At 48.7% G+C, this 27,685-nt stretch overlaps 1 protein-coding gene across 2 annotated transcripts in view; it reads left to right on the top strand.

The window, feature by feature from the left end:
- AFAP1L2 (actin filament associated protein 1 like 2) overlaps nt 1-27,685 on the top strand; it is a 98,654-nt gene that overhangs the window by 36,572 nt on the left and 34,397 nt on the right. For both annotated transcript variants that reach the window (XM_082674113.1, XM_082674112.1), the window contains exon 3: nt 24,021-24,149. In XM_082674113.1, coding sequence (XP_082530239.1) covers nt 24,021-24,149 — 129 coding nt within the window. The remainder of the gene's footprint in view (nt 1-24,020; nt 24,150-27,685) is intronic.

The raw sequence follows: 27,685 nt of genomic DNA, 5'->3' as shown, positions 1-27,685 counted from the left end.
TTTATCCAAACCCCCCACAGCCCAGCCCAGGCACCATTTTGCCCTCTCTGATCACCCCCGTCCCTTGTCACTCCCCTTTCCTCCCCCATAGGATGGAAATCATGGAGGCTTGACACGTTCTTACTCGAGTTGTGGTGGGGTGGTGGGTCTGCCCCCGTTCGGGGTTACGAGCTGTTGGATGGATGGCAGGATTCAACTTACCGCTGATGTGGCTTTGTCTCCTTCTAAAAATGCCCTTCATAATACCTGTGTCCATTTGTTCATTCACTCATGTACTCCTTCATTTGCTCACTCGTTCATTTAACAAGTTTGTATTGAGTAGCTGCTATGTGCCAGCCACCAAAGTTGGCCCTGCGAGTAAGCAGTGATCAAGACAGACACGGAGGACTATTCCTCATGAAGCTTATAGGCTGAGGGGAAATTGGGGAGGAGAGGCAGGCCTTAAACAAGCCTTGGCAGCTCAGGCGTGTTATCATAGAAGGAGTCTGGAAGCACTGGAACATGTTGCAGAGGAGTGTCAGTTATTGGTTGCATATGACTTACCACCCCTGGCGAACCAATGATTTAATCCACTTGTACCCCAGGGCTCTCATTCTTAATCCTGTCTGCTCGTGTGAATCAGATGGGGAGCCTCCAGGTGCTTGGACCCAACAAGAGAGTCTGACTTATTTGGTCTGGGGTGTGGATATTAAAACAAAACTCATGGTCCAAGGCGGGCAGGAGGACCCAAAAGGGCCCCCCATCCTGCCCCCATGTAGCTGAGAAGCAAGGGCCTTGCTTAGTGCTGGGGCCACAGGTGAGAGGGCTCAGGGAAGAAGATCTGTTTGTCTGGGTTTCCATGTGGCCTCTTCTGGAGCCCCCAGAAAGCTATGTTCAAGTTCCAACCCCCAGAATATGGCCTTATTTGGAAATAGGGTCTTTGCAGGTGTAATCCAGTTAAGATCCAGTGGCCCTACTGGATTAGGATGGGCCCTTATCCAACAAGGATAAAATGTCCTTATAAGAAGAGGGCAATTTGGATTCAGAGACACACAGGGAGAATGTCATGTGATGACAGAGGCAGAGATTGGACCGATGCAGCTGCAGGACAAGGAATACGAGGGATTGCCAGCAACCACCAGAAGCTAGAATGAGACAAAGAAGTGTTCTTCCCCGCATACATCGGAGGAGCCTGGTCCTGTCAACACCTGATTTTGGGCTTCTAGCCTCCAGGGCTGGGAGAGAGTACATTCCTGTTGATTTAAGTCATCATTCCGTGTATTTTGTTGTGGCAGCCCTAGGACACTAATCCAGACCCTAAGGGTTGTGCCCATGGGAAGGGTGAGGCCATGCAGCAGGAGCCCAGAGGCAAACCCTCAGCAGCTGTCACAGCTGTGACTTTGCTGAGTTCTTAACAAGGTAGCAGCCTGCAGAGGGGAATGTCAGCAAGGGAAAAGGGGACTCCAAAAAGTGTAAGTGACAGCTTGGCTCTCCCTTAAGTAGTTCCGCAGCAACAGCTGCTGAGCATTATGGCCTCGAGTCAGGGGCTCGATCAGTGTTCTGTGTGGGGAAAGAGCATGCGCTTTGGGGCCTTGGCTCTAATCCCGTTCTGCGTCGCATTAGCTGTGTGGCTTTGAGCCAGGCGGTTTCTCTCTCGGAGACCTTAGTTTCCCCGTCTATAAAATGGGTATAATGATATATGTCATATAGGGTTGTCATGAGGATTAGATAAAATGTGAGTCAAGGCCTTGGTAAGGCAGCCGTCAGGTGAAAGCGCTGTTGTTTCAGCGCCATGAGCAGAGCAGGCTGAGCGGTGGAGGAAACAAGCCTCCTGGATCGATCAGGGAAGGCCTCCCCAGTGACCTCCCCGATGTGGGGGTGAGCACTGGATGGTAGGGCAAAGATCTGCGCTTGGATTTTGGCTCTGCCATTGGTGACCTCTGTGACCTTGAGAAAGTTACTTCACTCAGGGTCCTCAACTTTAAGATTGGTTAACAAAGTCTGGAATAAGACTGTGGAAGATGAAATGACGCAAGTGTCATTTGTCAGCGTTGGTCGGGGGCTCACATGAAAGGACAGGAAGGCCCAGGACTCAGAACCAGAGCAGGGGCTCAGCCTGGTTCTTGCGACGGGGGCCGCTGGGAGCCCAGGGCGCTGAGTCTAGAATGGGTGGCTGGCCTGACTCTGGGCCTTGAGGCACGTGTGGTGTACACACTGCAGGCTGTACTTGGGATGGGAAGCCAGTGGGCTCAAGAGAACCTTCCAGGAGCCACAACTTGGAATCTGAGTCTGGCGTATGTTCCAGGGGTTGCCCCACCCCGACTTCTGTTTTCCCAGTTCACTGCTTCTGTGTCCAGCACCTACTCTTGCAAGACAGCTCCCGGGGCATGAGCAAGTTGGACCTCACCGGCACCGAGTGGGGAGCAGAGCCCGCATCCCGGGCTCATTCTTCTCCCCTGGGCCCTGTGCAGCTGTCCTGCCCGCACCTGTCAGGGTCCGGCCTAGAAGCCCTGGGCCCACCACCCGCTCAGCTTTTTGTGAAAGTTGTTTACTATCATTTATGGCCAAAATGGAGGGCCCTATTTCACCAGCATGGATGTTTTCAAATTCAGATGTTTTTACCTGCCTGATTTTAAACCTAATCAGATTCTTCTAATTCAGTGGAAAATCAGAGCTTTCCAACCAGGCTAAATCGTTTGTAAGTCTAATCTTCACTGGGCTCTTTGTTTTCTTCCTAAGCTGTGTACGAATATTCTGTTCCAGTCCCATGGGTTGAAGGCGAGTGTGTTAGTTACCTAGGACCGCAGGAACAAATTCCCACAGACTAGGTGGTTTAAAACACCAGAATCTTATTCTCTCTTTATTCTGGAGGCCAGAAATCGAAAATCAAGGTGTCAGCAGGGCCACGCTCCCTCTGATGACCCTAGGGGAGGGTCCTTTCTTGCCTCTTCCCACTTCGGGTGGGGCCTGGCATTCCTTGGCTGTGGGTATCACTCCAGTCTGTCTCCACATGGCCTTCTTCCCTGTGTTTCTGCATCTTAAAGCTCCCTCTCTTTTCTTCAGTGACATCAGTCATTGGATTTAGAGCCCACCCTAAATCCAGAAAAATCTCATTTTGAGATCCTTAATTTAATTACATCAGCAAAGGCCCAATTCCAAATAAGGTCACATTCACGGGTACCAGGGGTTAGGACTTGGACATATCTTTCTGGGGACCTCTATTCAACCCACTACAGGGGGTAATAATAACATTTATTAAATGATGCTTTGTGTCTGGTGGTTTTCACATGTTATTTCATTTAATCCCCACACCAACCCTACAAGATAGGTACCATTTCTTCCCACTTCTGTAGGTGGGAAAACGAAGGTTCCAAGAAGTTGTCAAACTTGTTGAAGTTCAAACAGCTTGTTAGTACAGCCACTGAATTTCAACCCAGCTCCTTCCACTATATGGGGGCCATCCTTCATCATAAAAGGGAGAGAATTTAACAGCTACCATCATAAAATACCCATAGAAAAAACATATAGGTTTTTCTGCCACTCATTCATGCATGAAAATCACAGAAGAATATTGGGACATTAAGAATACCAGGAGAGGGCTTCCCTGGTGGCTCAGTGGTTGAGACTCCGCCTGCCGATGCAGGGGACACGGGTTCGTGCCCCGGTCTGGGAAGATCCCACATGCCGTGGAGCGGCTGGGCCCGTGAGCCATGGCCGCTGAGCCTGCGCGTCCGGAGCCTGTGCTCCGCAATGGGAGAGGCCACAACAGTGAGAGGCCCGCGTACCGCAAAAAAAAAAAAAATACCAGGACTTTTTTACAATGGAATATTAGTCATAAAAAAGAATGAAATTTTGCTGTTTGCAGTAACGTGGATGGATTTGGAGGGCATTATGCTAAGTGAAATAAGTCAGATTGAGAAGGACATACTGTATGATATCACTTATGTGGAATCTAAAAAAAAAGACAAATAGTGAATAAAACAAAAAAGGAGCAGACTTAACAGTTATAGAGAACAAGCTAGTGGTTATCAGTGGAGACTGGGAGGGGCAGGGGCAATACAGGGTTGGGGGAAAAAAAGAATAGCAGGATTTTTTTATTGATGTTCGTCCAAAAGGTGCTGAAAAGCTAACATAACTATAAGGAAAGAATTTATATGCAAATTTTTTTTTTTTTTTTTTTTTTTGCGGTACGCGGGCCTCTCACTGTTGCGGCCTCTCCGGTTGAGGAGCACAGGCTCCGGACGCGCAGGCTCAGCGGCCATGGCTCACGGGCCCAGCCGCTCTGAGGCACGTGGGATCTTCCCAGACCGGGGCACGAACCCGTGTCCCCTGCATCGGCAGGCGGACTCTCAACCGCTGCGCCACCAGGGAAGCCCTAAGAAAAGAATTTATACCGAAGCATATTGATGTATACTCCAGGAGGGCCATACCCATTTTATTTAGTGGTTGAATCTAAGGGTCTAACACGTATTAGGCACTCCATAAATATTTGGTGAGTAAATGAATGCCTGAAGAAATGAAGCTGTGAGAAGCATAAGGACACGGTCACCTTGGGACAACACCCCCCTATGGGATGTGACCCCTTAGTTGCCAAAAGAAAGTCAAGATGGTTCCATCACTTTGCACACTCTTCGCACCAGAGTTGTCCTAGCCTGTCTGCTCAGATGTCACATGTCAGATGGAAGTGCTTTTCTTAAGTCTGTATTAAAAGTCAGGTGCCAGGAGTTTGGGAATAATCTCAATTGTCTCACTGATATTTCTGAACTGGGATCGGTTGAGACATCACAGGAATGCTGCAGACCATTTTCTGCCTGGGTTCATTTCCTGACACTTGGTCCCATGATTTCACAGGGATAGCACATATGCAAATGGAGAAAATTATTGTACTGCTGCAGAAATTTTGCTTGGAAAACAAAATGCATGTTCAAAGTTCTGAGAATTTCTGAGCCTCAGCACCCAAGAAACTGTCCAGATCTGTGGGGTTTGAACCATGCTTGATGGAATAAATTTGGGATAGAAAAGTACCTAGGAGATTTGAGATTTCAGGACGATAGTGGTGAATGTTTTAATTCCCAACCATGTGAAATTTTCCTTGCTGTTTTCGAAATGTCTTTCAACTTGAATGGGACATCTCCTTGGTTTGCAAAAGCTCTGTGTATTAGGGTTCTTCAGAGAAACAAAACCAATAGGATCTCTCTCTCCATCTATCCATCCATCCATTGGAAGAGCTTTATTATCAGGAATTGGTTCCTGTGATTATAGACGCTCGTGGCCCAGTCAAATTGACCCCTAAAATTAACTTCACACTTCATCTCTGTGGCATTTGTTCATTCTTAGCTTTAGTAAGGTGGCAGTGTCATAGATATGACCCTTTTTAATGTCCTTGGCAAAGGTGTATTCAGTAGAAACAAAAGAGTGTAGGGGCCAAGGCAGGAATCAAAACAGTGGCTCATAAGATAGAATGTTTTCTTAGTCTTCTAAGTTTCCACTGGCTTCCTTTGCTTCTTGTCCTGACTGTATCAGTACCTTTTTTTTTTAAATGAATGAAAGAAAAGATGGATAAGATATGTTATTACAGTTCAGGGAGAGGTGTCTGGCTTTCTTTGACCACGTCTACAATAAGCCAACAGGTCACTTGTTTGAAACCTGTTTCTAATAGCCAGAGGAAGGCTTTGATTAAAACCACATTTGCCAACCAAACCCTTTCCCTTTTTATTACAAGATATAACCTGCCCCCGCCACATGAACCCACTCTGGTTGAATAGACTTGCTATGCAGGGGGCAAGGAAAGTCAATTAATTTCCAGAGGACTTCGATGAATAACTACCTCCAGTAGGATAGGTCCATGGACCTTCATTCAGCCCCCTTCCCACCACTTTTCATTTCCCAGTTGCTGTGTTGACAAGTGCAAGGCATGTTCACATGCATGGCTCACAATATACATTTGAGTGGTGGATTTTTTTTTTATTGGCTAACTTGATTACAAGGCATTTAGTCTTTTTAAAACCAAAAGTCATTTTAAACCCAGTAATAAAGTTGATACTTTTTTTTTTTTTTTTTCCGGTACGTGGGCCTCTCACTGTCGTGGCCTCTCCCGTTGCGGAGCACAGGCTCCGGACGTGCAGGCTCAGTGGCCATGGCTCACGGGCCCAGCCGCTCCGCGGCATGTGGGATCTTCCCGGACCGGGGCACGAACCCGCGTCCCCTGCATTGGCAGGCGGATTTCCAACCACTGCGCCACCAGGGAAGCCCAAGTTGATACTTTTTGTAATTTGGCTACTGATGCTTAACAGATATTGCATTAGCAAAATACTTACCATGCAAGGTTTACTGGTAAACTTGTTGGGTGTTTGAATAACTAAATGTCACACACCAGAAACTTTAATATTAGTGGTCTCAGCTCCTGTTGTGAGTCAAATGTATTTCCTGAGTTTTTACTGTTCTCTTTTACTGTTACTGTTCTCATAGGATGTGATTTGGTCATGGGCAACTTGTATGAATAAGGAGGGTTGAAATGGACGAGCAGAGATCTTCTGTATTTATATATAAATCTAGGCAATAATATTCTCTTAGGTATGCCAGTTCTTCTAGGTGCTATTTTCAAATGGCTGTGGATTTTCTTCTTCTTCTTCTTCTTTTTTGTAAGTTGTACTGTCTGGACATGAAAGAAGAAATTGCAAGGGAGGCCAGCCAAGGTTATGGTGGGAGAGGCCAGAGTGATTTGAAAATTCAGATCTGAATGTACTAGCTGTGTGACTTTGGGCAGGTTACTTAACCTCTCTGAGTCTGTTTCTTCATCTAAGGGATAATTCTGTCTACCGTATAGGTTTATTATTAAGAGCTCAGTGTGATAGACTTTGTCAGTCTTCTGGCTGACTTTATTCTTAAGAAAAGCAGTTTTCCTCTTTTGGTTTATATTCTTTCTCTTTTACTGGCTTATTATGAATAGCATTTTGTATTATTTATTTAACTGTAATTCTATCTTCATTGTTCAAGTTTCAGTAGAAAACTGCCCATCATATAATCTCTTAATCCTGGTTTCTGAATTTAGAGTTCATTGCATTTTTGCTTTACTTTACACCAAAGTACCTTCAGAACAATGGTAAGGCAAAAGAAGGCACCTTTATTCCCAGGTTTTAAAAATTAAGCCTTATTTCTAAGTAAGCAACTCCTGAACCACGTTTGGGATTCAGAGTTAGGATTGTTCTGGAGATGTTGGATGGGGTCCCAACAACCAGTTCTGAATGGAAAGGACAGGGATTTTCAGAGCCATGGGCTGGAAGAGGGTGGGGGGGTTCTTCACCCAGGCCCAGCACCATTTAGTCATCAAATGTGTGAACTCCCTTTCAGGTCTGTGCGCCTAACTCGTGCCTAACAGGTACCTACCCAGGTACTTACGAGGTGCAGGGATGCCTACAGTGAACTCCGATGCTTGCACTGTAGAGAGCTGGTTTGAGATTTGAGACAGACACAATTTTAGCATTTAGGAGACTTGAAAACACTTAGAAAGTAACTTGTCCAGAGAAACTTAACACGGTGCAAATAGCCCTCACTATGAGTGAATGGAAAATCACTGTGGTGGGAAGGGGAAGAGCTGACTGAGGGATGACTAATTCTAAGATGTCACTGGATACAAGAAGTATCCTCAATTCAGTAGTGCCGTGCTTGAGGGAGGGAGTAAAGGAAACACTACTACATTACATGCAAACAGAGTGGCAGCATGCATTCTTGTTTTATGATTTCAAGGAATATATGCAAATTGAAATAGAAATTTGCCCATTTTTCTCCCCTATTGTATTGCTTAGCATGGCCCTGGCAGAGAGTAGACGCTTACTACATTGTAAAAGGACCACTGATGTGTAGCCGGCACTCGGGAAATACTTGCTGAACAGTTAGCGTGGGTAGACAGGGCCAGGGCGGGGGTGAGATGGGGCAGGGCGCACTGCTGGGCTGAAGTGCTGACCGTGCCCTAGGGGGCTCTTAAAGCCTGGTTTGAGGGTCAAGGGGATAGTAGTTCAGATAGAGTGTGGCATGTGGTCTGATAGCATAGTTCAGATAGTAGTTCACGTAGAGTGTGGGTGTTGCGTTAGAGAACTTGGCTGTGGCAGAGAAAAAGTGGCTAAAGACAGTTCCAGGGAGTCTGAGGCTGGGGGCCACTGTGTTGGAGATGTTGGCACACAGAGATAAGGAGCAGAGAGGTCCCTATGAGATCGGCCAGGGAGGGAAAGGGAGATTTGAAGAGAGAGCCAAATGCAAACTTAAAATGTTCTGCCAAACGGAAATGCTCTGGAAGAGTCAGAAATTGTACATCAGCAGTTTCTTTTGACAAATTTTGTCAAAACAAAAACAATGATCCAACTCAAAGCTCTGTGATACCTTTACGTTGTTTATATAACAGGGCTTCAAGGGTTTAATTTAGAATATTTCTGTGATGAATGTCTGGCCCTTGTTCATGTAAACAAAGAACAGCCTGGACCGAGGAACCAAATCTTTTCCATCCGGGTCACAGCAGCTGTTTTTCTGTGGAGAGAACTTCTCTCTTCTTGCCCCTCTCACTTTGGTGAATTGCAACCAATACATTTAGAATCTTCTGGGGCCTTCTCTGCCACTCCCATGCAACTCTCATTAAAGAATGACCCTTGTGCTTTCCTTTACTCTCTAGGATACAAAACTACTTGAATTTATGTTTAGAAAGCCTAGGGCAGATGTAGGAAATTTAGCTTTCTACAGACTGACCGTATGACCTTGGCAAAGTCCCTTTCTCTCTCTGAACCTTGTTTTGTTTCTATCCGAGGGATAACTTTTTTCTTGCTTTCAAAATGCTCCGAGTCTATGATAGACATTTTATTTTATTTATTTATTTTTTTGCGGTACGCGGGCCTCTCACTGTTGTGGCCTCTCCCGTTGGGGAGCACAGGCTCCGGACGCACAGGCTCAGCGGCCATGGCTCACGGGCCCAGCCGCTCCGCGACATGTGGGATCTTCCCGGACCGGGGCACGAACCCGTGTCCCCTGCATCAGCAGGCGGACTCTCAACCACTGTGCCACCAGGGAAGCCCCATGAGGTCTTTTTTAAAAATTGGAAAATTAAAAGTCAATTTCAAGGCAGAAGAAGGAAAAAGGTCCTGAGAATCCCTACATAGGTCCACAGTTTTCTCGCTTCAATTCCCAAATCCCCAAACTTGGAAAGCCAGGAGTTTTTTGGTAAGGTTGGAACAAATTAATGTGAAGGCATCTGAAATGATGTGAGGGGATATATAATCTATCAAGCCCACTTAGCTTGAATGTTTGTGTATTTTGCTAAAGAAATGTTCATGAGTTTTATTCCTGGGTGTTTCCCCAGACCTTATGCACCATGTTCCTTTTCTAGAATTTAAAACGTACAGACTTTCAAAACAACTCTTCCTTTGTGGGTTTCAGATAAGAGATCATGGGCCTACAGTAGTGTTTTTGAGACCTTTTGATTGTGACCATGGTAAGGAATGTATTTTACGTTGTATGCCAGGACATACATCTAAAAACAAAAGTTTTATGAAAGATTACACTCCTTTACTAGATGCTATGCATCCTGATATTTCCTACTACATTTTTTTTTTTGGTTTTTTTTTTTTGCGGTACGCGGGGCTCTCACTCTCGTGGCCTCTCCCGTTGCGAGCACAGGCTCCGGACGCGCAGGCTTAGCGGCCATGGCTCACGGGCCCAGCCGCTCCGCGGCACGTGGGATCTTCCCAGACCGGGGCATGAACCTTTGTCCCCTGCATCGGAAGGCGGACTCTCAACCACTGCACCACCAGGGAAGTCCTCCCACTACATTTTTTTTCGAGCTGCTGGTAACTCACTGAGTTGACAGCATAGCCCACTGAAGAGTCATGTCCAGTTTGAAAAGCACTGCTGTGGGCCCTGTCCTGGGGACCGTGGAGAGCAGCACAAGGGCATGGACACCGGTCAGAAAAGAGAGGAGCTGGGTTCCTGGCTGGGAAGCAACCCCCCGCCACCTATCCCTAGGCCTGATGCTTCTTGTGGTTTAAACAGACCATCACAGCCATGCCCTCAGTGTTTGTGGGCCATCGTCAGCTGTTTTTCTGGTGGTTTGGGCACCATATTTGTCATCCAAGAAAATTACCTGGCTTTGTGCTTGGATCTTTCAAAGGGAGCGGGAAATTAAGATTACTCTTGGGCCATTTTATAGCTTTGGGAAATTGAGGTATGCCTCGTAAAGGGGGTGGTTTACATGAAGCCACCATTTGTTCAAACTTCACTTACACATGAATAAGGACTTTCTGGTCATTGGTGACTAAAACCCAGCTTATGTGAAAAAGGTTCATGTAGTTGGCAAGTTCAGAGGTAGCTTCAGGCACGGCTGGACCTAGGAACTCTAGCAATGTGGGTAGGGCTCTGTCTCTTTCTCTAGTTCTCAGCTTTCCTCCCCTCTGAGCACTGGCTTCATCTTCAGACTGGGAAGGTGGAGTGGAGGATGGAGAGTCGACTGCAGCTCCAAGTATATATCCTCGTGGTTTATAATCTGAAGACAGGAAAGGCCTCTTTCTCCCAAAGCCAGTAGAGCAAATCCTAGGGGAAATTCTGGTCTTGCTTGAACCCATCACTGGGGCCTAAAGAATGACCGGTCCTCAGCTACATCCCCACCTCCCATGGCTCAGGTGGGGCCCGCCAGATCTGAACTGTATGGAACATGTCCTCCCATTCCCAAAAGAAGGGGAAAAGAATGCTAAGTATACCAAAATAATTAACTTCCATTCATTATCGATTCCTAATTCCTGCAGCGCTGCTGAAGGGACTGATTCCAAGTTGATGAGGTTCACGTAACGGGAGCATATGCAGCTCTCTGCCTGATTATCAGTTCTCGTCCCTTAGAGATGTTCTATCAGCAGAGGCAGGGCTGGTCTAGCTAAAGAGCTGTCTGTTCAGAACTGCTGGCTTGATTAAAGTTGCTCCTTTGTGTAGACTTTTGCTTCTCCAGTCCTCCTAGTATTAAGGACCATTTTAGGCAGACCCTTTCTTGTGCTCTCCACAACTGAACAACCCCAGCCCCTCCCATTTCTGTTCCATCCTATGGGTCTGGGGAGTCAGGTTTGGAGGTTTGGGGATGGCATGCTCTCTCCCAGCTCTTTTGCTCCCTGAGCCAAGAGTTGCAGCTGCCACCATTGTTTCTCCCATCAGCCTGCCTTGGAGGGCTTGGCTGTCTTGAAATCTGTCAGCTCTGCCTGGAATAAGTGAAGGTCTTCTTTCAGGTCCTTCCGTATCCCCAATGCCATGCCCTGCTCTGCTTCTCCCCTCTGGGCCTTTGGAATTTCCCTTTCAGTTTTCCTTCTGCTGGTATTCCTAAGGCTGGCAGGAGTTTATCTTCGCTGCCCTTTGCCCATATATCTCTGCCCTCATCCCAGGCCTTGGTGACATTTTATCTCAGGCTTCTCAAGGTGCTTTTTTTCCTGGATCTTTCCCCACACTTTGCTTTCATTAGAATGTTTTTTAATTCTACTCTCTGGAGTAATAAGCAAATCCTTACCACTGTAAAGTAGACTCAGATTAATGGAGTAAATTCTAGGCATGCGGCCAGAAGGCCCTGTTGATTCTGAGCTCTGGTGTTTACATTGTGGCCCTCCTTTGGCCTCAGGTCTCCCCTCTGTGAAATGGGGATGATAATGTCTACCCCACAAGATGAATTGAAATTGTGTATGCAGACTGCCCGGCCCAGATTCCAGGCTCAAAAAATGTGCTGTGGTAGCTGACTCTCCATTTGCAAGCAAGGGAGAACCCAGCTCAATCTGGCTTAATCAAAAAATGGGACGTCCTGGGCTTCCCTGGTGGTGCAGTGCTTGAGAGTCTGCCTGCCGATGCAGGGGACACGGGTTCGTGCCCCGGTCCGGGAAGATCCCACATGCCGCAGAGCGGCTAGACCCGTGAGCCACGGCCACTGAGCCTGCGTGTCCGGAGCCTGTGCTCCACAACGGGAGAGGCCACAACAGTGAGAGGCCCGCGTACCGCAAAAAAAAAAAAAAAAAAAGGAAGTCCTGGCCGCACAAAACTGAGCGGTATAGGAGAAGGCTCGTTTGAGTCGGGGTTTGAAAGGTCAGAGTCTCCAGGCTCTGTTTTCTTTCCTTGGGAGGCTGTGCTCGGAGATGTCCAAGGTGGCCCCGGGCTGACATTCCAGCAGCTCGGAGACCAAGAGGTAGTTCTAGGAAGAGTCCCGCGGCTGCCGCTCATTGGCTTGGCTCTCATCATGAGGCCATCCCTAAGCCAATCACTGTGGCTAAGGGAATGAAACACTCTGGCTAACTCCAGGGTCATGTAGCTGCCATGGAGTCGGGGGTGGGGCTTCTAGTCCCGCCCAAGCTGCAAATACAGCTGGTTAAAAGGGTTTCCCAAAGAGAAATTGGGTACAAATAAGAAGGGCAAGTAGATGCTGGGGAAGGGGGAAAAACAGCAGATAGGATCCACTGCACACGCTCATGGGTTGTCCCTTCTGAGGCAACGTTTTTAATGGGGTTGTGCTCTTTGCCCATAGGAATGTTGCCTGGGTTGCTGTCAAGGCAGGTAGGGAGGGTGGTGCTGCAGGGTCAGGGGTTAGATGGGCAGAGGGTGGAAAAGAAGCACAGGACCTGGTAGCCACTTCTCAATTCACAGCCTGCCATTGACTCTTGTTCTGCACATGCGTATCTGGTATGGAGACCTGGGCTGGGGAGCTACAGGAAGCTTGGAAAACCTGCACTTCTTATTTATTTTCAACATTATGTGTTTCTAGGAAGGTGGTTCCTCAGAGGGGCTTAACCGGAATTCCACCCCAGTTACCTCTGCTGCCGTTCTGCCAGGACACAGTGTAGTAGTCCTGCAAAAACCAGACAGGGATATCTCCAATCACTTTTTTGAAACTGTTCTACTAAAATTGCAATGTATATGTGTGTGGGAGTGTGTGTTTATGGAGAGTCTTCCATATCCATCTTATAGGAGAGATCTAGTTTTTATTTAGCAGCTAACATTTACCTTAGTATATGCACTTTATGGGATTATTTTGTGATCTTTACACCAGTCTTATGAAGTTAGTACTGTTATTAACCCCATTTTACAAACGAGGAAACTGAAGCACAGAGAAGTGAATTCAGCTCTCTAAGGCCACACGGCCTGTATGTGGTAAAGCCAAGGGTGAGCCACGATTTGGAACTAAGATTTAAGCAAAGGAAATTTGTTTTTTAAAAAATTTATTTATGTATTTATTTAGGCTGTATTGAGTCTTCGTTGTTGTGTGCGGGCTTTCTCTAGTTGCAGCGAGCAGGAGCTACTCTTCATTGCAGTATGCGGGCTTCTCAATCCGGTGGCTTCTCTTGTTGTGGAGCACAGGCTCTAGGCGCGCGGGCTTCAGTAGTTGCAGTGCGTGGGCTCAGTAGTTGTGGCTCGTGGGCTCTAGAGCTCAGGCTCAGTAGTTGTGGCGCACGGGCTTAGTTGCTCCACGGCATGTGGGATCTTTCTCGACCAGGGATTGAACCCGTGTCCCCTGCATTGGCAGGCGGATTCTCAACCACTGTGCCACCAGGGAAGTCCCTAAGCAATGGGAATTTATGAATCTGGTACAGGTGGGAAGGGCATGAACGACACTGCTTTCTCTGGACCAGGAACCCAGGGCAAAAGGTACACAACCACCACCCCCAACGTACCCAGGACATTCCAGCAGTTCAGAGGGAGTGTGAGGGCAGGGGCGAGAAATTCCAGGTTCCAGCAGCCACCAGGGTCCAGGCCAGACAAGGAGGCTGGGGGGCTAGGAGGCCTTTGTCCTCTAGCCCAGCTTCCTTGGAGCCCCAAGGAAGGGCTCTTGCCTGTGTGGGCCAGGAGGGCATTGAATCAGGCTGGGGGTAGCCTCCTGCCGCTGACTCCGAGGTCAAGGGGGTCGTGGTTTTAGATTGCCAGGGCTGATTTTGACCTCTTTCGCGTTGGAGGCCTGAACAGGATGAAGAGGCCCCACTGGCACATCAGCCCAATGGTGGGTCATTACTTTTGCCAACTGCTGGAAAGAAACAGGAAATCTGAACAGTACAGTGATTATTTTTTCTTTCCATACATTTTTAGTTTGTGTCCTTTTTGTCTAATACAAATAGCAAGTGAATAAGGACAAACCTAAATTTGCAGCCAAAACCGAAAGCATACCAGCCCCTCAGCAGTGTCTTCTCTTCATGGAATAACTCACTGCTCTTTTGTGTTGAGGAAAAGGGGAGGGTGTAAAGCAGGAATGAAAATTTCCCAGAACCCCTCCACCGAGAGATAACCACTGTTATTTTCCAGCCTTCTTTTTTTTTTTCTGTTAAACACAGTACTTCCCAAACTTCCAAAGTGAACTTGAGTGACCCCTGACAGCCTCTTGTTCAGAGACTGAAATGGTTTGTGCCAGCTGCTGTGGGACTTGCCATGAGGGGAGCCACCCAGCTGAACCTCTGCGCCTCCCACCCGCATAACTGAGTCTGAATGAAGCCACTCTTCTGGCAGATTGCATTTAAGGAATGTCCTAACTGAGCCCGGGGACAAAGGCCCCCTGGGCCCCAAAGCCTCTTTGTCTGGCCTGGACCCTGGTGGCTGCTAGAACCTGGGGTGCCTCGCTCCGGCCCTCCTGCGCCCCTTGAACTGCTGGAGTGCCCTGGGGGTCGAGCTCCTTTGGCCCTGGGTTCCTGGTCTCCAGGGGAACGGCCACCTCCATGCCCCTCCCACCTGCACCCTTGAGTAAGTTCTCCCACTAGAGTGCTGCCCAGGTGTGAGATATGTCTGCTGCTGGGGGCTGTCTCTGGATGGTCCTTCCAGAGCTGTTAGCTGTGGGGACCTGAACTGTGGTCTGTCGCCCCTGGCCTGTCTTGTAATCCTTTTATTACAAGACAATTCAGGAGGAGCCTTCCTTAGGCCGTGTGTGTGTCTGTGTGTGTGTGTGTGTGTGTGTGTGTGTGTGTGTGTGTGTGTGTGTGTGTGGTGTGTGTGTGTGTGTGTGTGTGTGTGTGTGTGTGTATGGAAGCCTTATGCTCAGCAGATGTTTTCCAAGCACTGACTTTAGAGCAAAGCACTGTTTAAGCACAGTGGGGGAAACTAAACCGGAAGATGTGGTCCCTATCTACACAGAGCCTTCAACTTCACTAGGGACCAAGGACTTGCGTTCATGGGACAAATAGAAAATAAAGATGGGAGAATCACCAAGTAATAGTCCCTGTGCTGTTGGACTGGATGGACAGGTGGTGCTTCTGGGCAGGCTGAGGCAGAGAGGAAGTGGCCCTTGGCAGGCGCCTGGCCTCTCTTCCTCGCTGTGCTTGATTTGATGTCTTTGGTGGTTACTATGTGAAATTTCTGAGAGGCCCTATCTGAGCGGCTCTGGTTCCAGTTGGCTTCATAGCTGGGGTTGGAATTCTGCTCTTGGGGAGGTTTGTTCCATCTGAGAGGTCACCAGTGAGCAACTCGAGTTGTTTTTCCAGTAGTGCAAGCCACAGCAAAGCATCTGTCCCATCTCTTCAAGCCCGCACAGATGATCTGGGAATGCAGAGGGCGGCCTCTTCTTGGGGATGTGTTTTAAGTGATGAGACTCCAAGATAGGTGAGAAAAAGCAGATCTTGCAAAAATGATGACAAACTGACCTTGAAGGTCAGACTCAGCAGGGAGAAGCGCAGTCACAGCGCTGGTAAATGGAGCACAGCCCTCTCCCCCTCGCCATTTCTTGGAGATGGAAATAAAGAAAAACTCCTGGAGTATTTATCCTGGAGAAAGTTATTTACGTTTCTGGCTCAGTCTCCTGAGGTCCAGGCAGGCGGGATCAATGACAGCCCACCGGAGGAGTAGCCTGCAAACCTTTTGGGTGCGGATTACCAGTGATAAGAGTTCCCACTTGTTTAAGCAGGACAGGGAACCGAGTTCAGTGATGTGTAAACACAGAGACATCTTGGTTCTTGCCTTCCACACCCTCACTGTCCAGAAGGGAAAAGACGTTAGGAGGAAAAAAAAGGTATTTTCAAATGTATCTGACTTGATATGACAAGCATGAACCTAGAAAGTTCTCCATGTGAAATCAGAACTGCGTTATATAGCAGCACTATGGAAATTTGTTTTTTAAGGACTCATAAGTAATTTTATAAAGTAAAGACTTTTCATGAAGCAATCATCACACCTTTATCTCTGTGGTTCATCACCTTGGCTGCATAGTAGAATCACCTGGGAAGCTTTGAAAACTCCTGAGGACCAGACCACACCCAGAGCAATTACAGCAGGAGCTCTGGGGGTGGACCCAGGCATCAGGAATTTTTTTTAAGTCCCCAGTTGATTCCAATATGCAGCCTTTGCCGAGAAGCACCGCTTTATCTTTTGTATGCATGGCCCTGAGTGGTCTTCCATTCGGTGTCCTGAAAGCAGGAGTGCCCTTGAAAGTCAGCAGGAGGGTGCCTTCAGAAGCATGAGAAACTGGGGTGAGGACACAGGAACCTGCTGTGTCTGTGCAGAAGCACCCAGCAGAGATCTCTTAATATATGGAGACATATGGGCTTCCTCCAGCCGTAGGATGGAATACTACACAGCAATCAAAAGGAACAAACTTCTCATACATGTAACAACAATGGATGAATCTCAGATGCCTTATGTTCGGTAAAAGGAGCCAGACTCCAGAGGTTCTGCAGGGTGCCGGGGCCTGGGAGTGGAGAAGGGGTCACCTGCAGAAGGGCACAAAGGAACTTTTTGGGTGATGGAATTGTTCTGTATCTTGATTGTGGTGGTAGTTGCCACAGCTGAGTGTGTTGGTCAGAACACTAGATTTTTATACAGTAAAAACAGAGGATGTTGCTGTATGTAAGTTATAGCCCAATTAAAAATTATTTTTGTTTAAAAAAACCCACTTCCTCATTAATGATGAAGGGACAAACAGAATGTGGTATATCCATACAAGGGAACATTATTCAGCCGTAAGAAGGAACGAAATACCATCCATGCTACAGCATGGATGAACCTTGAAATCATGATGCGTCGTGAAAGACGCCAGGCTCAAAAGGCTACATATTATATGATTCCATTTACATGAAATATTCAGAATTGGCAAACCTACAGAGTCAGAAAGCAGATTTGTGGTTGCCACAAATCTGGGGGAGGAAAGAATGGAGAGCGACAACCTAGTGAGTTTATGTTTCAGGTGATGAAAAAGTTCTGGAACTAGGTAGTGGTGGTGATGGTTGCATGGCATTGTAACACTGAGTTGTAAGCTTTAAAGTGGCTAAAGTGGTAAATTAATGTAAAGTTATGTGTGTATTACCGCCATAAAAAAAGAAAGGAAGAAACCCACTTCCTATCAACCTGCCTGGCACATACCCGTCGGTACATCGGGTACTTGGTAAAGGCTGACTTGGCATTTGGCACTTTTAGAGAAAGGGGGATTGGGCCTCCTAAAAGTGGGGGGAGGTCTCCTTTTAGGTGGAGTAAAGGGGCATGTTTTCCAAAAGCTCATTGAGAACTTGACGGTTCTCTGTGACCAGGATGAGTCTACTGGCATTTTCTGCTCCTCATTGCAACCCACCTGATGCTGTTGCTTGTCACAGAAACTTTCACCAGCTTCATAACTTTGGTTGGTGCCCAGCAGTCGGGTTCACGCAAATAATATGCCCTGTGGCTCAATGTTCGGAACCCCGTCGGGGCAGGGAGGGGGATGCATGTCTTTATACTTAAAAGAACAGGTCTGCTCAGTTTCACGTTTGGAAGGAAAATCACCCTCAATCATGGGTCTTCAGCAAACGCAGCTGAATAAATAAAACTGTGTGTGTAAAACAGCAGGGGAATCACGAGAAGCAGCTTTTTTGGCATGTTGGGAAGACGTTTATGGTTGGGAACCTAGTGACCAAAAAGCAGAACTGCCTCAGGATGAGAAAAACTGGGGGAGGAGGTCATCTGGAGGCAGAGCTTTGCCGGGGCCGAGGGCGATGAATCGAGCCGTTGACCCGTCCGGCTCTGCGTGGGCCTTGCACGTCCTGAACAAGAATCGTATTGATGATTTGTCAGCCCGTGAGCAGACAACTCTGAACTTTAACAGAGCCAGGATGGAAAGCCTGCACAAGGGCCTACAGTTTCCACGATGAACAGCACACTTATTTTTCCCTCCCTCCGCTGGAGGTTGAGGAAGAGACCAAAATGAGCAATGTGGGGGTGATGGGGGAAGGGAATTGGGACGAGTGCGTTCCAGAGCCTCGGTGAAATGGCCGCATTCCTCCCAGGGATGGCCCGTCCCTCCGAGCTCTAAGGGCTTTAAAATGTCACCAGGGTTGGCGCAAGTTGGGGCCATGCTTTTATTATTCCCAAGAGCCTGAGCTCTCGGTTTCCCCTGCTTTTCCAAAGTTCGCTTCGCGCCCCTTGGCTTTGATGAAAGGCCTACGTGAATACCTGCTTGCGCTAACTGAAATCCATCCAGAGAGGAGTTTCGTTTTTCCAGAAAAAGACAGTAGCTGCTTCCCTTTATGCCTTTTCGGCATAAAGTTTTCACAGGAACGCTCTCCTTTGGGCTAGCGGGGGAACCTGTGGCTGGACCCCAGGGGGTATGATGGCAGGAGCGTCACTGACCTCTGATGTGCTTAGCGCCTTGTCAGAGGCCCAAACCTACGAAGGCTGACCCTTGTCCAGAAAGGGCTCAGGCCTAGCCCAGAATACAGACCTGGCACAGACTGAGACAACTGAGAACAACTGACTTGGACAGTGAGGAATCTAGGGAAGAGCTGGCAGGAGAGCTGAGTGCCCTCGGTCGTGGGTGCGGCTCTGTGGGGTCGGGGCCTGGACGGAGCTTGAAGGATGATGTGGATCCAGAGACGAAGGGAAGTGACCTCTGGGTTTCGTGACTCCCTCTGCTTCCCGGTCCTGCGTTTCTTCAACCCTGGTGCATACTCTTCACCTGACTCAGCTGTTTTAGGGGAAAAGGAGGGTATCTGCTTCCTCAGCACTCCCCCTCTTCCCATCTTTCCCATCGGCCTAGCCCATCAGTTCCCCAGCAGCAGGGACCACAGATGCCCAGTTAACTGCAGTGTCCTCAGGCCTGTGTGTCTAATGGTATTCTGCAGCTCTCAGCCACCCGTGGGCATCTTCTCTTACAGTCTCCACATCTAATGGCCCATGGCTGCTACCTGTCACATGTCTCAAGTCCAACCCCTCCATCCCATCCCCTGCTACCTTGGGAAGCAGAGGCCATGATCCAGGTCAACCTCTCTGACTTCCCCAGCGCGGTCAGCAGACAGCAAGTACTTGGACTTGTTCACAGTTGGACTTGAACCCCAGTGCCGCTGTTAACGGCAGATGTGACAGAGTTAGGTTGTAATCCAGGCTCAAGAGCCCATTCCCCCCACTGTGCACTTGCAGAGTGCCTGGGAGACTTGGAGGTGGTGGGGTGCAGCACCCTGCATGGCCCCAGCCGCTGTGATTGGGTGACACCCTCATCTTCCTCAGCTGAGCTAATGCAGTCATCTCACTGGCCTCCCTGCCTCCCCGTCCTGTCCCCTGGTCCCCTTCCACCGTCCTCCCCACAGCTGGCAGAGCTAGCCTGCTTGAAGAGCCGCATAGCATGGCCTCCTCCACTGCACTGCCCAGAAGCCCTGCAGGATGAGGCACGAACTCCCTAGCAAAGCGAATAAAGCCCTTATGATCTGCCCACAGGATCTAAGTCTGCAGTTCTGGCCGCAGAGCCCACTTTCTCTCCTTCAAGGCCCACCCACCCTGCCCCCATGCTCTGGGTGCCCTGATACACAGAGCTACTCGTGGTTTCTCAGACACCCCATGTGCTTTCAGCATCTGAGTCTTCTTCTGAGCATCATTCCCTTTTCCTGAAATGCCTCTGCCTCTTCCTGGTGAGCTCCTATTCATCGGCAATGGCCAGCTTATAAATTCCTCTCCCTGATAACCGCAAAGTTTGTCTCTTTCCTCGGTACATTCCTGATCCTTGGAAATGTCCCTGGATCACTTCTATCCTGTGTATTCACTGGTGCCCTATTTCCAGGCATGGGGCTCCTGGAAGTGCACGGGACCCCATCAGGGTCACCTTTGTCTCCCCAGAGCCAGGCACTGATGCTTTTCATCCTTTGGCTTGGTATGTATCTGCTCACATAAAAATAAACAAGGCTGTTTTCCAGGAATCAGGCAGCTTTTGGGAATAGCTGAGGATGTGGAAACAAGAGACACTTAAAGTTCTCGTGTTTTTTCTTTGTTTGTTAGCAGGAGTAGCAGCAGTAATAGCTCAGTGGAGTTCAGAAGGTCAGGAAAAATGCAGCTTGAGATCCTAGTTGTTTTGCAAGGCCCTTTCACTTTCCTTATCCACTGTAGCTGAGTTCAAGCCTCAGAGTCATTTATCCTTTGTTTTTCCCCAGTTTGACTTTTTTTTTTCCTAGTGTCTTGTTTTAATTCACTTGTTTCTTTTTTTAAAAATTTTATTTATTTATTTTTGGCTGCGTTGGGTCTTCGTTGCTGTGTGCAGGCTTTTCTCTAGTTGTGGCGTGCGGGGGCTACTCTTCGTTGCGGTGCACGGGCTTCTTATTGCGGTGGCTTCTCATGTTGCGGAGCACGGGCTCTAGGCGCGTGGGCTTCAGTAGTTGTGGCACACGGGCTCAGTAGTTGTGGCTCGCGGGCTCTAGAGCACAGGCTCAGTAGTTGTGGCACACGGGCTTAGTTGCTCTGTGGCATGTGGGATCTTCCCGGACCAGGGCTCAAACCCGTGTCCCCTGCATTGGCAGGCGGATTCTTAACCACTGCGCCACCAGGGAAGTCCCCCAGTTTGACTTCTTTAAGCTCATTTCTTTCAGCCTGTTGAGTTTCTGCAGCCAACTGGAAACTCATGAATAACTGTTCAAAATCAAACAAAACCAAACAAAAAACAACCTAAGGCCTTACTCTACGAGGGCCTCTTCCCAGAAACCTTCCAGCCTTAAACCTATCGTCTGATATCAGCTGCGAGACTCTTGACTCTTTGGTGGTGCGCCCTGGTCTGTTAATCACTTCACCTGTGCTCGTCTTGTCCCGCCAACAAGCCTGCAAAAGGCAGGAGCCACGCCATCCAGGTCTCCTTTCCAGTTTCCCGGTAAGTTGAGGCTGAGGGCCCAGCTGAGTGCTGGGCATACGGAGAGGTCTCGCCGGATGCTGATTCGGTGGGCTCTGGGAGCTTTTGCTGGTGCTCTTTCAAATTTCATTGCGTTAAGAGTTTAATCAATTTTAAGTAAACAGGGCAGAAGCCACTGACCTCTTGGAGATTCCCTGGGGTGTTCTTCTCAATACCCAAGGACGGGGCAGGAGACTCTGCTGTTGATCCATGGCTCTTTCCCAAGCAGAACTACCTGATGTGGCTTCTTTCTTGCCTCTCCTTGGCTATCCCTTAACCATCTGCTCATCTCTTCTCGGGCAGAGATGAGGGCGTCTTCCATCCTACCTCTAGGCACACGGGCCAACACGTACCACATGCAGCATTTGGGCCGCTGGCTATGTGAAGGTGTCTTTTACCTTCACTTGGCTTTTGACAAGCCGGAGGGGAAGTGACGCATAGACTTCTGTGGGACCCGCTTGATTCTTCATCCTTTACCAGGACACTGAAAGGGAGAGAGGCGGTTTCTCTGCTGTTTCTCCCTGCAGGGAGAGAGCGCTCTGACCTACGACAGGCGGCACCCACTCATCTGAGCCAGCTGGCTGTTTGACCTGACAGTCACATGCGCTGGTACTGTTATCACTGCTCTCTTCCGAAATAAGCATCCTCATCCCCCGTTCCCTTCCTCCAGCTCTCTCCCGGTCGGTAGCAATATTCATTCCAGGGAGTTTGGTTTTTCAGAATTGGAGTCAGAGGCTGCTACCCCACTGAGAGCCAAGGGGGTGTTTGAACAGAAATAGGGCACTGGGCTCTCCCTTAGAACCAGGGGAGTATAAGGGCTTCTATAATGAGGGGGTTAGGGGATAGTCAGGGGCTCTGGTTCAGTTCTGGGGCGCCAGGCCTTTGGGGGATGCTGGAAGAAGGCCCTACATGGAGGCATCAGGTGGGGTGTTGCCAAGAGCTCAGCCTTGGAGTCAGGCAGCAAACCCAGCTCTCTGTCATGGGCCATGTGGGCCGTTATGGGTCTTCTCTGGGCCACCAGGTCCACATCTGCAAAATAGGCATAATGTTGCTTACCTCCTAGAGTTCTTGTGAGCTAGTAGGTACCTAATAACTTTATTCATTCATTTATTCATTATTTCCATAAACATTCATTCAACGCCTGTAACAGCGTGAGGTGCCAAAGATGCAAGACAGGTGTGGTTCTGACTCACTGAGCTAACAGACTAGACCAGGATGAGAAAGACAAAAATACACGTTAAAAATGGGCACATAAATAAAACTGTTATTTCATTCATTGTTGATATTGTTCATTTTAAAATCTTATTTAAAAAATACTGTGTATTCAAAAAATATTGTATATTCATATTGCTAGTAAGTTGTGATTAGGGCTATGAAAGCAGGAGATAGATGCTGAGTTAGAAAATGATAAGAAATATCTAGTATGGAGAAGGTGGTCAGGGAGGGCTGCTCGGAGGAGGTGACCTTCCTTTCCTTCCTCTCCCTTACATGGTAGGGTAGGGAATGTTACAGTGCAAGGTTTTGGTTTTTCTCTGAAGAGGAACTTAGAGACGAATGCTACTGGTGGAGAATAAGAAATAACTAATGATGTCACAGGATGGGAGGAGACGATGATGACAAAGCTCTTTGTGTGGTTAGCATAGCATTTCACAAGCATCGCTGTGAAGAGCTTCACAGATTTTGTCTTTTACACCCACCTTGTGAGATGGGCAGGGCCCACACAGTCTTCTCCACTTTACAGATGAGGGAATGAGCTTGGAGAGATTGTGTGACCGCTTAGAGTTCCAGCAGCAGGCGGTGGAGGGCGGTCTGGGCGTCTTGGCTGCTGTCGGAAGGAGGGCCCTCAGTTGTGGCCCCTGGCATTACATTTAGACCCATGCTTCTCAGCGTTGGCTGCATATTGGAATCACCTGAGGAGGTTTAAGACCTAATAACTCCTGGGTCTCACTCCCAGAGATCCTGATATCATCAGTCTGGGTGCGGCTTAGACATTAGGAGTTTTAAAATCTCTCCAGGTGATTCCAATGCAGCCAGGGTTGGAAAGCGTTGTTTAGACCCTCAAGGAGCTGCTGCCATTAATGAGCACGTTCTGGAGAGCCAGCTGGGCAGGGAGCGCCAAGGTGAGGACCCCAGCAGGGAATGCAGCATCCTGTTCTTAATAGAGATTTCGGTCATTAACAATAATAACAACAACAGTAATGGGGAAGGCCCTGCACCTAGACTGTTGCCCGCTGCACTGATGTTTCTGCAATGTACTTCCAGCTAGAAATTGGCCAGTGCTTCTATAACAGTGGCCCTTGAGAGAGGCGTATTTGACAACTAGATCCGAGGCACCACAGCCCTTAACCAGCTTGGGAGTGACGCTGGCCTAGTGGCAATTGAAGTGGCTCTGAAGTCACTGAAGAATCTCAGGGAAAGGCTTCGTTTGTCCAAGTGTGGCTTTGGATAGGTTGTCCACATTCCTGCGGGCACAGAGTAATCACTGTTTCATCTCCCTGAAGTGACTCTGTGTTTCCCCATCCTTGGGGAAAGGATTAACAACTGGGTCAACCACAGCATTTCTTTTGACGGTTGGGGGTCTGATCTGTGTTCAAGTTCCCCAGACCCTGAGCTGTTTTGATTGACCTTTATTAGGAAGAAAATCCTGTTTCCAGATTCTCACAGCCTGATAGACTTGACTGGACCACCTTGGCCACTGTCACTCCAGCAAATGGTAGCCCCGCAGCTTTGGCCGAGGTTGTCCATCTCGAAGCCAAGGGCCTGTTTGCCTCTCCCCAGCGATGCTGGCACTGGGAATTGCACCTATTGGCTGGGCCCCCCATGTGCTGCCTGGCCTCACCCTGGACCCCACCCCTCAAGACCGGAGGGTCCGTCGTGGGATGCTGTGGGATCGGAGGTGTGTCTGAGCTGGGCCTTTGGAGAGAAGGCAGCTGCTATAAGGGATTCTTCTGTTTTCTGTCTCTAGCCCTGGAGCAGCTGCTGACAGAGCTGGATGACTTCCTCAGGATTCTTGACCAAGAGAACCTGAGCAGCACAGCTGTGGTGAAGAAGAGTGGCCTGGCCGAGCTCCTCCGGCTTTACACCAAAAGCAGCAGTGAGTGTGGCCGGGGCCTTAGTAAAGAGGTCCCCGTGGAAGCAGGACGATGGTTGTACGTGTGTTAGAGCTGCCATAATGACACCCCACAGACTGGGTTGAACAACAGAAACGCACTTTGTCACAGTTCTGGAGGCTAAAAATCAGGATTGGTTCCTTCTGAGGCCTCTCTCCTTGGCATGTCGATGGTCCCCTTCTCCCTGGGTCTTTACACCATCTTTCCTCTGTGTGAATGGCGGTGTCCAAATTTCCTCTTCCTATAAGGACACCATTCATACTGGATCAGGGCCCGCCCCAGTGGCCTCATTTAATGTTAATTATGTCTTTAAAGACACTTTCTCCAAATACAGTCACATTCTGAGGTATTCAGGGTTAGGACTTAATTCGTGCATTTTGAGGGGGACATAGTTCAGCCCGTAACAATAGTGCAAGAGTGACGGGACGTGTACGGCAGCCCCAGGAGTTTCTGAACACTCAACACAGTAGCCCACGAAGAGCACTTTTCCTTATGGTTGAAAGTAGAGAAGGGATAATAAACTGGTATAATCATAGCTAATGCTTAATTGAGCACTTCCCGCCCGCACATGTATTGCTCGGGCTTCATCTTCAAGACACCCCTGTGGGGTTGCTGCTGTTATTACAGATGAGGAGACTCAGGCCTGGAGAGTGTAAATAACTTGCCCAGTGTCATACAGCCCAAGGGAAAACAGGAAAACATTGTTTTAAGACTTTGTAAATCACAGAACTGTGAGTTCATTGGTTTTCTATCTTCTTAATTGAGCTAGATTTTGTATCCAGTCAAGTACACAGATCTTCAGGAGTTGGTTCAGTGAGTTTGTTTATTTTTTTCGTTTTTTTTTTTTTTTTTTTTTTTTTTTGCGGTACGCGGGCCTCTCACTGTTGTGGCCTCTCCCGTTGCGGAGCACAGGCTCTGGACGTGCAGGCTCAGCGGCCATGGCTCATGGGCCCAGCCGCTCCGTGGCATGTGGGATCTTCCCGGACTGGGGCACGAACCCGCGTCCCCTGCATCGGCAGGCGGACTCTCAACCACTTGCGCCACCAGGGAAGCCCAGTTCAGTGAGGTTTGACAGCTGTATGCACCTGTGCACCCACCACCCAAAATAAGACGTAGAACATCTCTATCATCTCAGAAAATTCACTCTTGCCCCTTCCCAGGGCAAGAATTCCTCCCTAGCCCCACCCCAAGGCAACCATTTTTCAGATTTCTACCACCATTGATTAGCGGTGCCCATTCTGGAGCCTCCTATGAATGGAATTGGGTGGTTTGTGCCTTGGGTCTGGCCCCCGTCACTCCATGCTGTGGACTGAATGGTGTTCCCTTCTGCGAATATACTGCAATCTGCTCGTCCATTCACTGCTGATGGACATTTGGGTTGTTTGCAGATTTGCGCTAATATGAATAATAAGGCTGCTTTGAACAGCCTTGTACAAGTCTTCTTGTGGACATACGGTTTCATTTCTAGCACAGGTGTTTTTTTTTTAAAGAAACACCTTCTTGTGAAGTCATAACAGTTTAGTCGAGTTTATTTTTATATCGGATGTTTGAGAATTGAAAGTGATATTTTGGGGACAGTAAGGGACAGTAAGAGGACATCTAATCCATCTGTCTCACAGTAGGAATAGCCCAGATCCTTGCCAGGGAGGGAAGTGCACCTTCTTTGGCCATCACAGTCAGGGACTCCTCCCTGACATCCAGCCTGCGTCCACTGGGCTACATTTCAAAGTCCCTTTTCCTTTTTTTTTTTGTTCCCTGTGGAATTAGTTCCTATTGTCTGAAGATCAGAGAAGTCATGAAGCTGGAGCATGTTGCTATATGCCCGGCAGCCTTCTCTTCCGTCGGCATAATCTGGCTCCCCTAGCCTTTCATCAGAGGGGTTTTCCGGCAGCCCCTTCATTGCCTTTGAGCTCTACAGGCTCCTCCTAGCTTTGTAGTGAGCATCTGCTGACCTGCCTTGAGTGCTGGTCAGTAGCACATCAAAGGTGGGATGAGCAGATGGGAAATCCCCATTACAAAGCAGGTAAGTTACAGAGGGATGAATCACTCCACAGAAGGACTCATCGGTGGAATTCTTTACAGAGCACACTCCCAGGCCATTTAGATGTGCTCCAACCTGCGAATGTTTAATGATAAAGAACACCTTTGTTGGGAATTGAGAAACACCCCTGTGATGGCGTCTGACCTCTGCTTCTTGGTTCTCACCACTCCATCAGGGCTCCCGGTGTGGGGTCCCCTTTGTGGTCTAGTGTGGCTTCCTGTAGGGTGACCTCTGTTTCACCTTTGATGTGTGTATGTTCTGCTCTCATAAAGTCAGGCCTTGCCCACCCTTGCTCTCTGCAGTTTGTAGGGTTGCAGGAGCTGCTGAGAACGGGTCGGGGGCCCCCCAGTGTGAATTGCCCCCAGAGCACACCCAGACCACCGATAAAATGCGCATAGCCGTACCAAGGCCTTCGGCTGTCACTTCTGTTCTCCAGGTCAGTGCCCACGGATGAATAGCCACTGTTTTCGAACTTCCCCTCTGGTCCTCTTTGCACCCTCTCGGATGGCAGAGTGGTTATAACAGCAGCTCACACTTTCTGTGCTCTTACCATTTCCCAGCCCCGTGCTTAATGAATGAAATGACTTGGATTATGTCATCTAACCCCGTCCGAAGGCAGTGAGGGAGTTGCTGTCCCCATCTTACCAACAAGGGAACTGAGGTTTGGAAAGTTACTTTAGGCACATGGCCATGCGTGGCAGAGCCCAGGCTTGGGCCTGGGCCAGCAGACCTAACCATTACGCTCCCCTCCTCTCTCCACGGTCCAGATGAGTCTGTACCAGGTTAATTATGCTGCACGGGATAGAATCCAAAGCCCCTTAAATTGAACGCGTTGGTCGTTTTCTCTCAGCTTCCCATGCCTGCCTCACTGTGTATCTTCCAGAAAATTAACTCAGCCTGACGGGACTTACAGGTGGAGGCAGGATGATCATTTCAAGATAGGCTGTGGTCTCCACTGGCTGAGCTGGTGTTTACTTCAACACATTTGGGGCAGAGCATGAGTGTGTGTGTGTGTGTGTGTGTGTGTGTGTGTGTGTGTGTGTGTGTGTGTGTGCACTTTTCAAATGGAATTTTCCATTTTCCGATCTTCAGTGTATTACTGAATTTTCCACTCTCTGCCTTTTGTCTAGGTGGTAAGGTCAAGACATGGATTGAGGTCTGTCTATTGGGGGCCCAATATTTTTTCCTGTCTTAACCTTGTGGGCCCCCCAGTACCCTGCTCAGAGACTCTGGGAACATTTCAGGGCTGCCCCTGTGATGGGAAATGCTTCAAACGTTCAGTCTATGCAGCTGTAGTAAGAGGGTCCGGGCCCCTCCTCCCTACCCCTTCCCACCACCCTCTTCAGAGAAGGGTCGTTCCCCCAGGATCCACACACTTGCTCAAAGCACGATGAGCTCTCCTTTCCACCGTACCTGTAGCTGCTGTCATTTCCCACATACCTGTGCGACTACCCAATCTGGGTCTGCCCCCTCTCCCTC

Source organism: Grampus griseus (assembly GCF_964374135.1).
Source record: "Grampus griseus genome assembly, chromosome: 16".
Classification (NCBI taxonomy): domain Eukaryota; kingdom Metazoa; phylum Chordata; class Mammalia; order Artiodactyla; family Delphinidae; genus Grampus; species Grampus griseus.
This window is presented reverse-complemented; position numbering and strand designations above follow the sequence as displayed.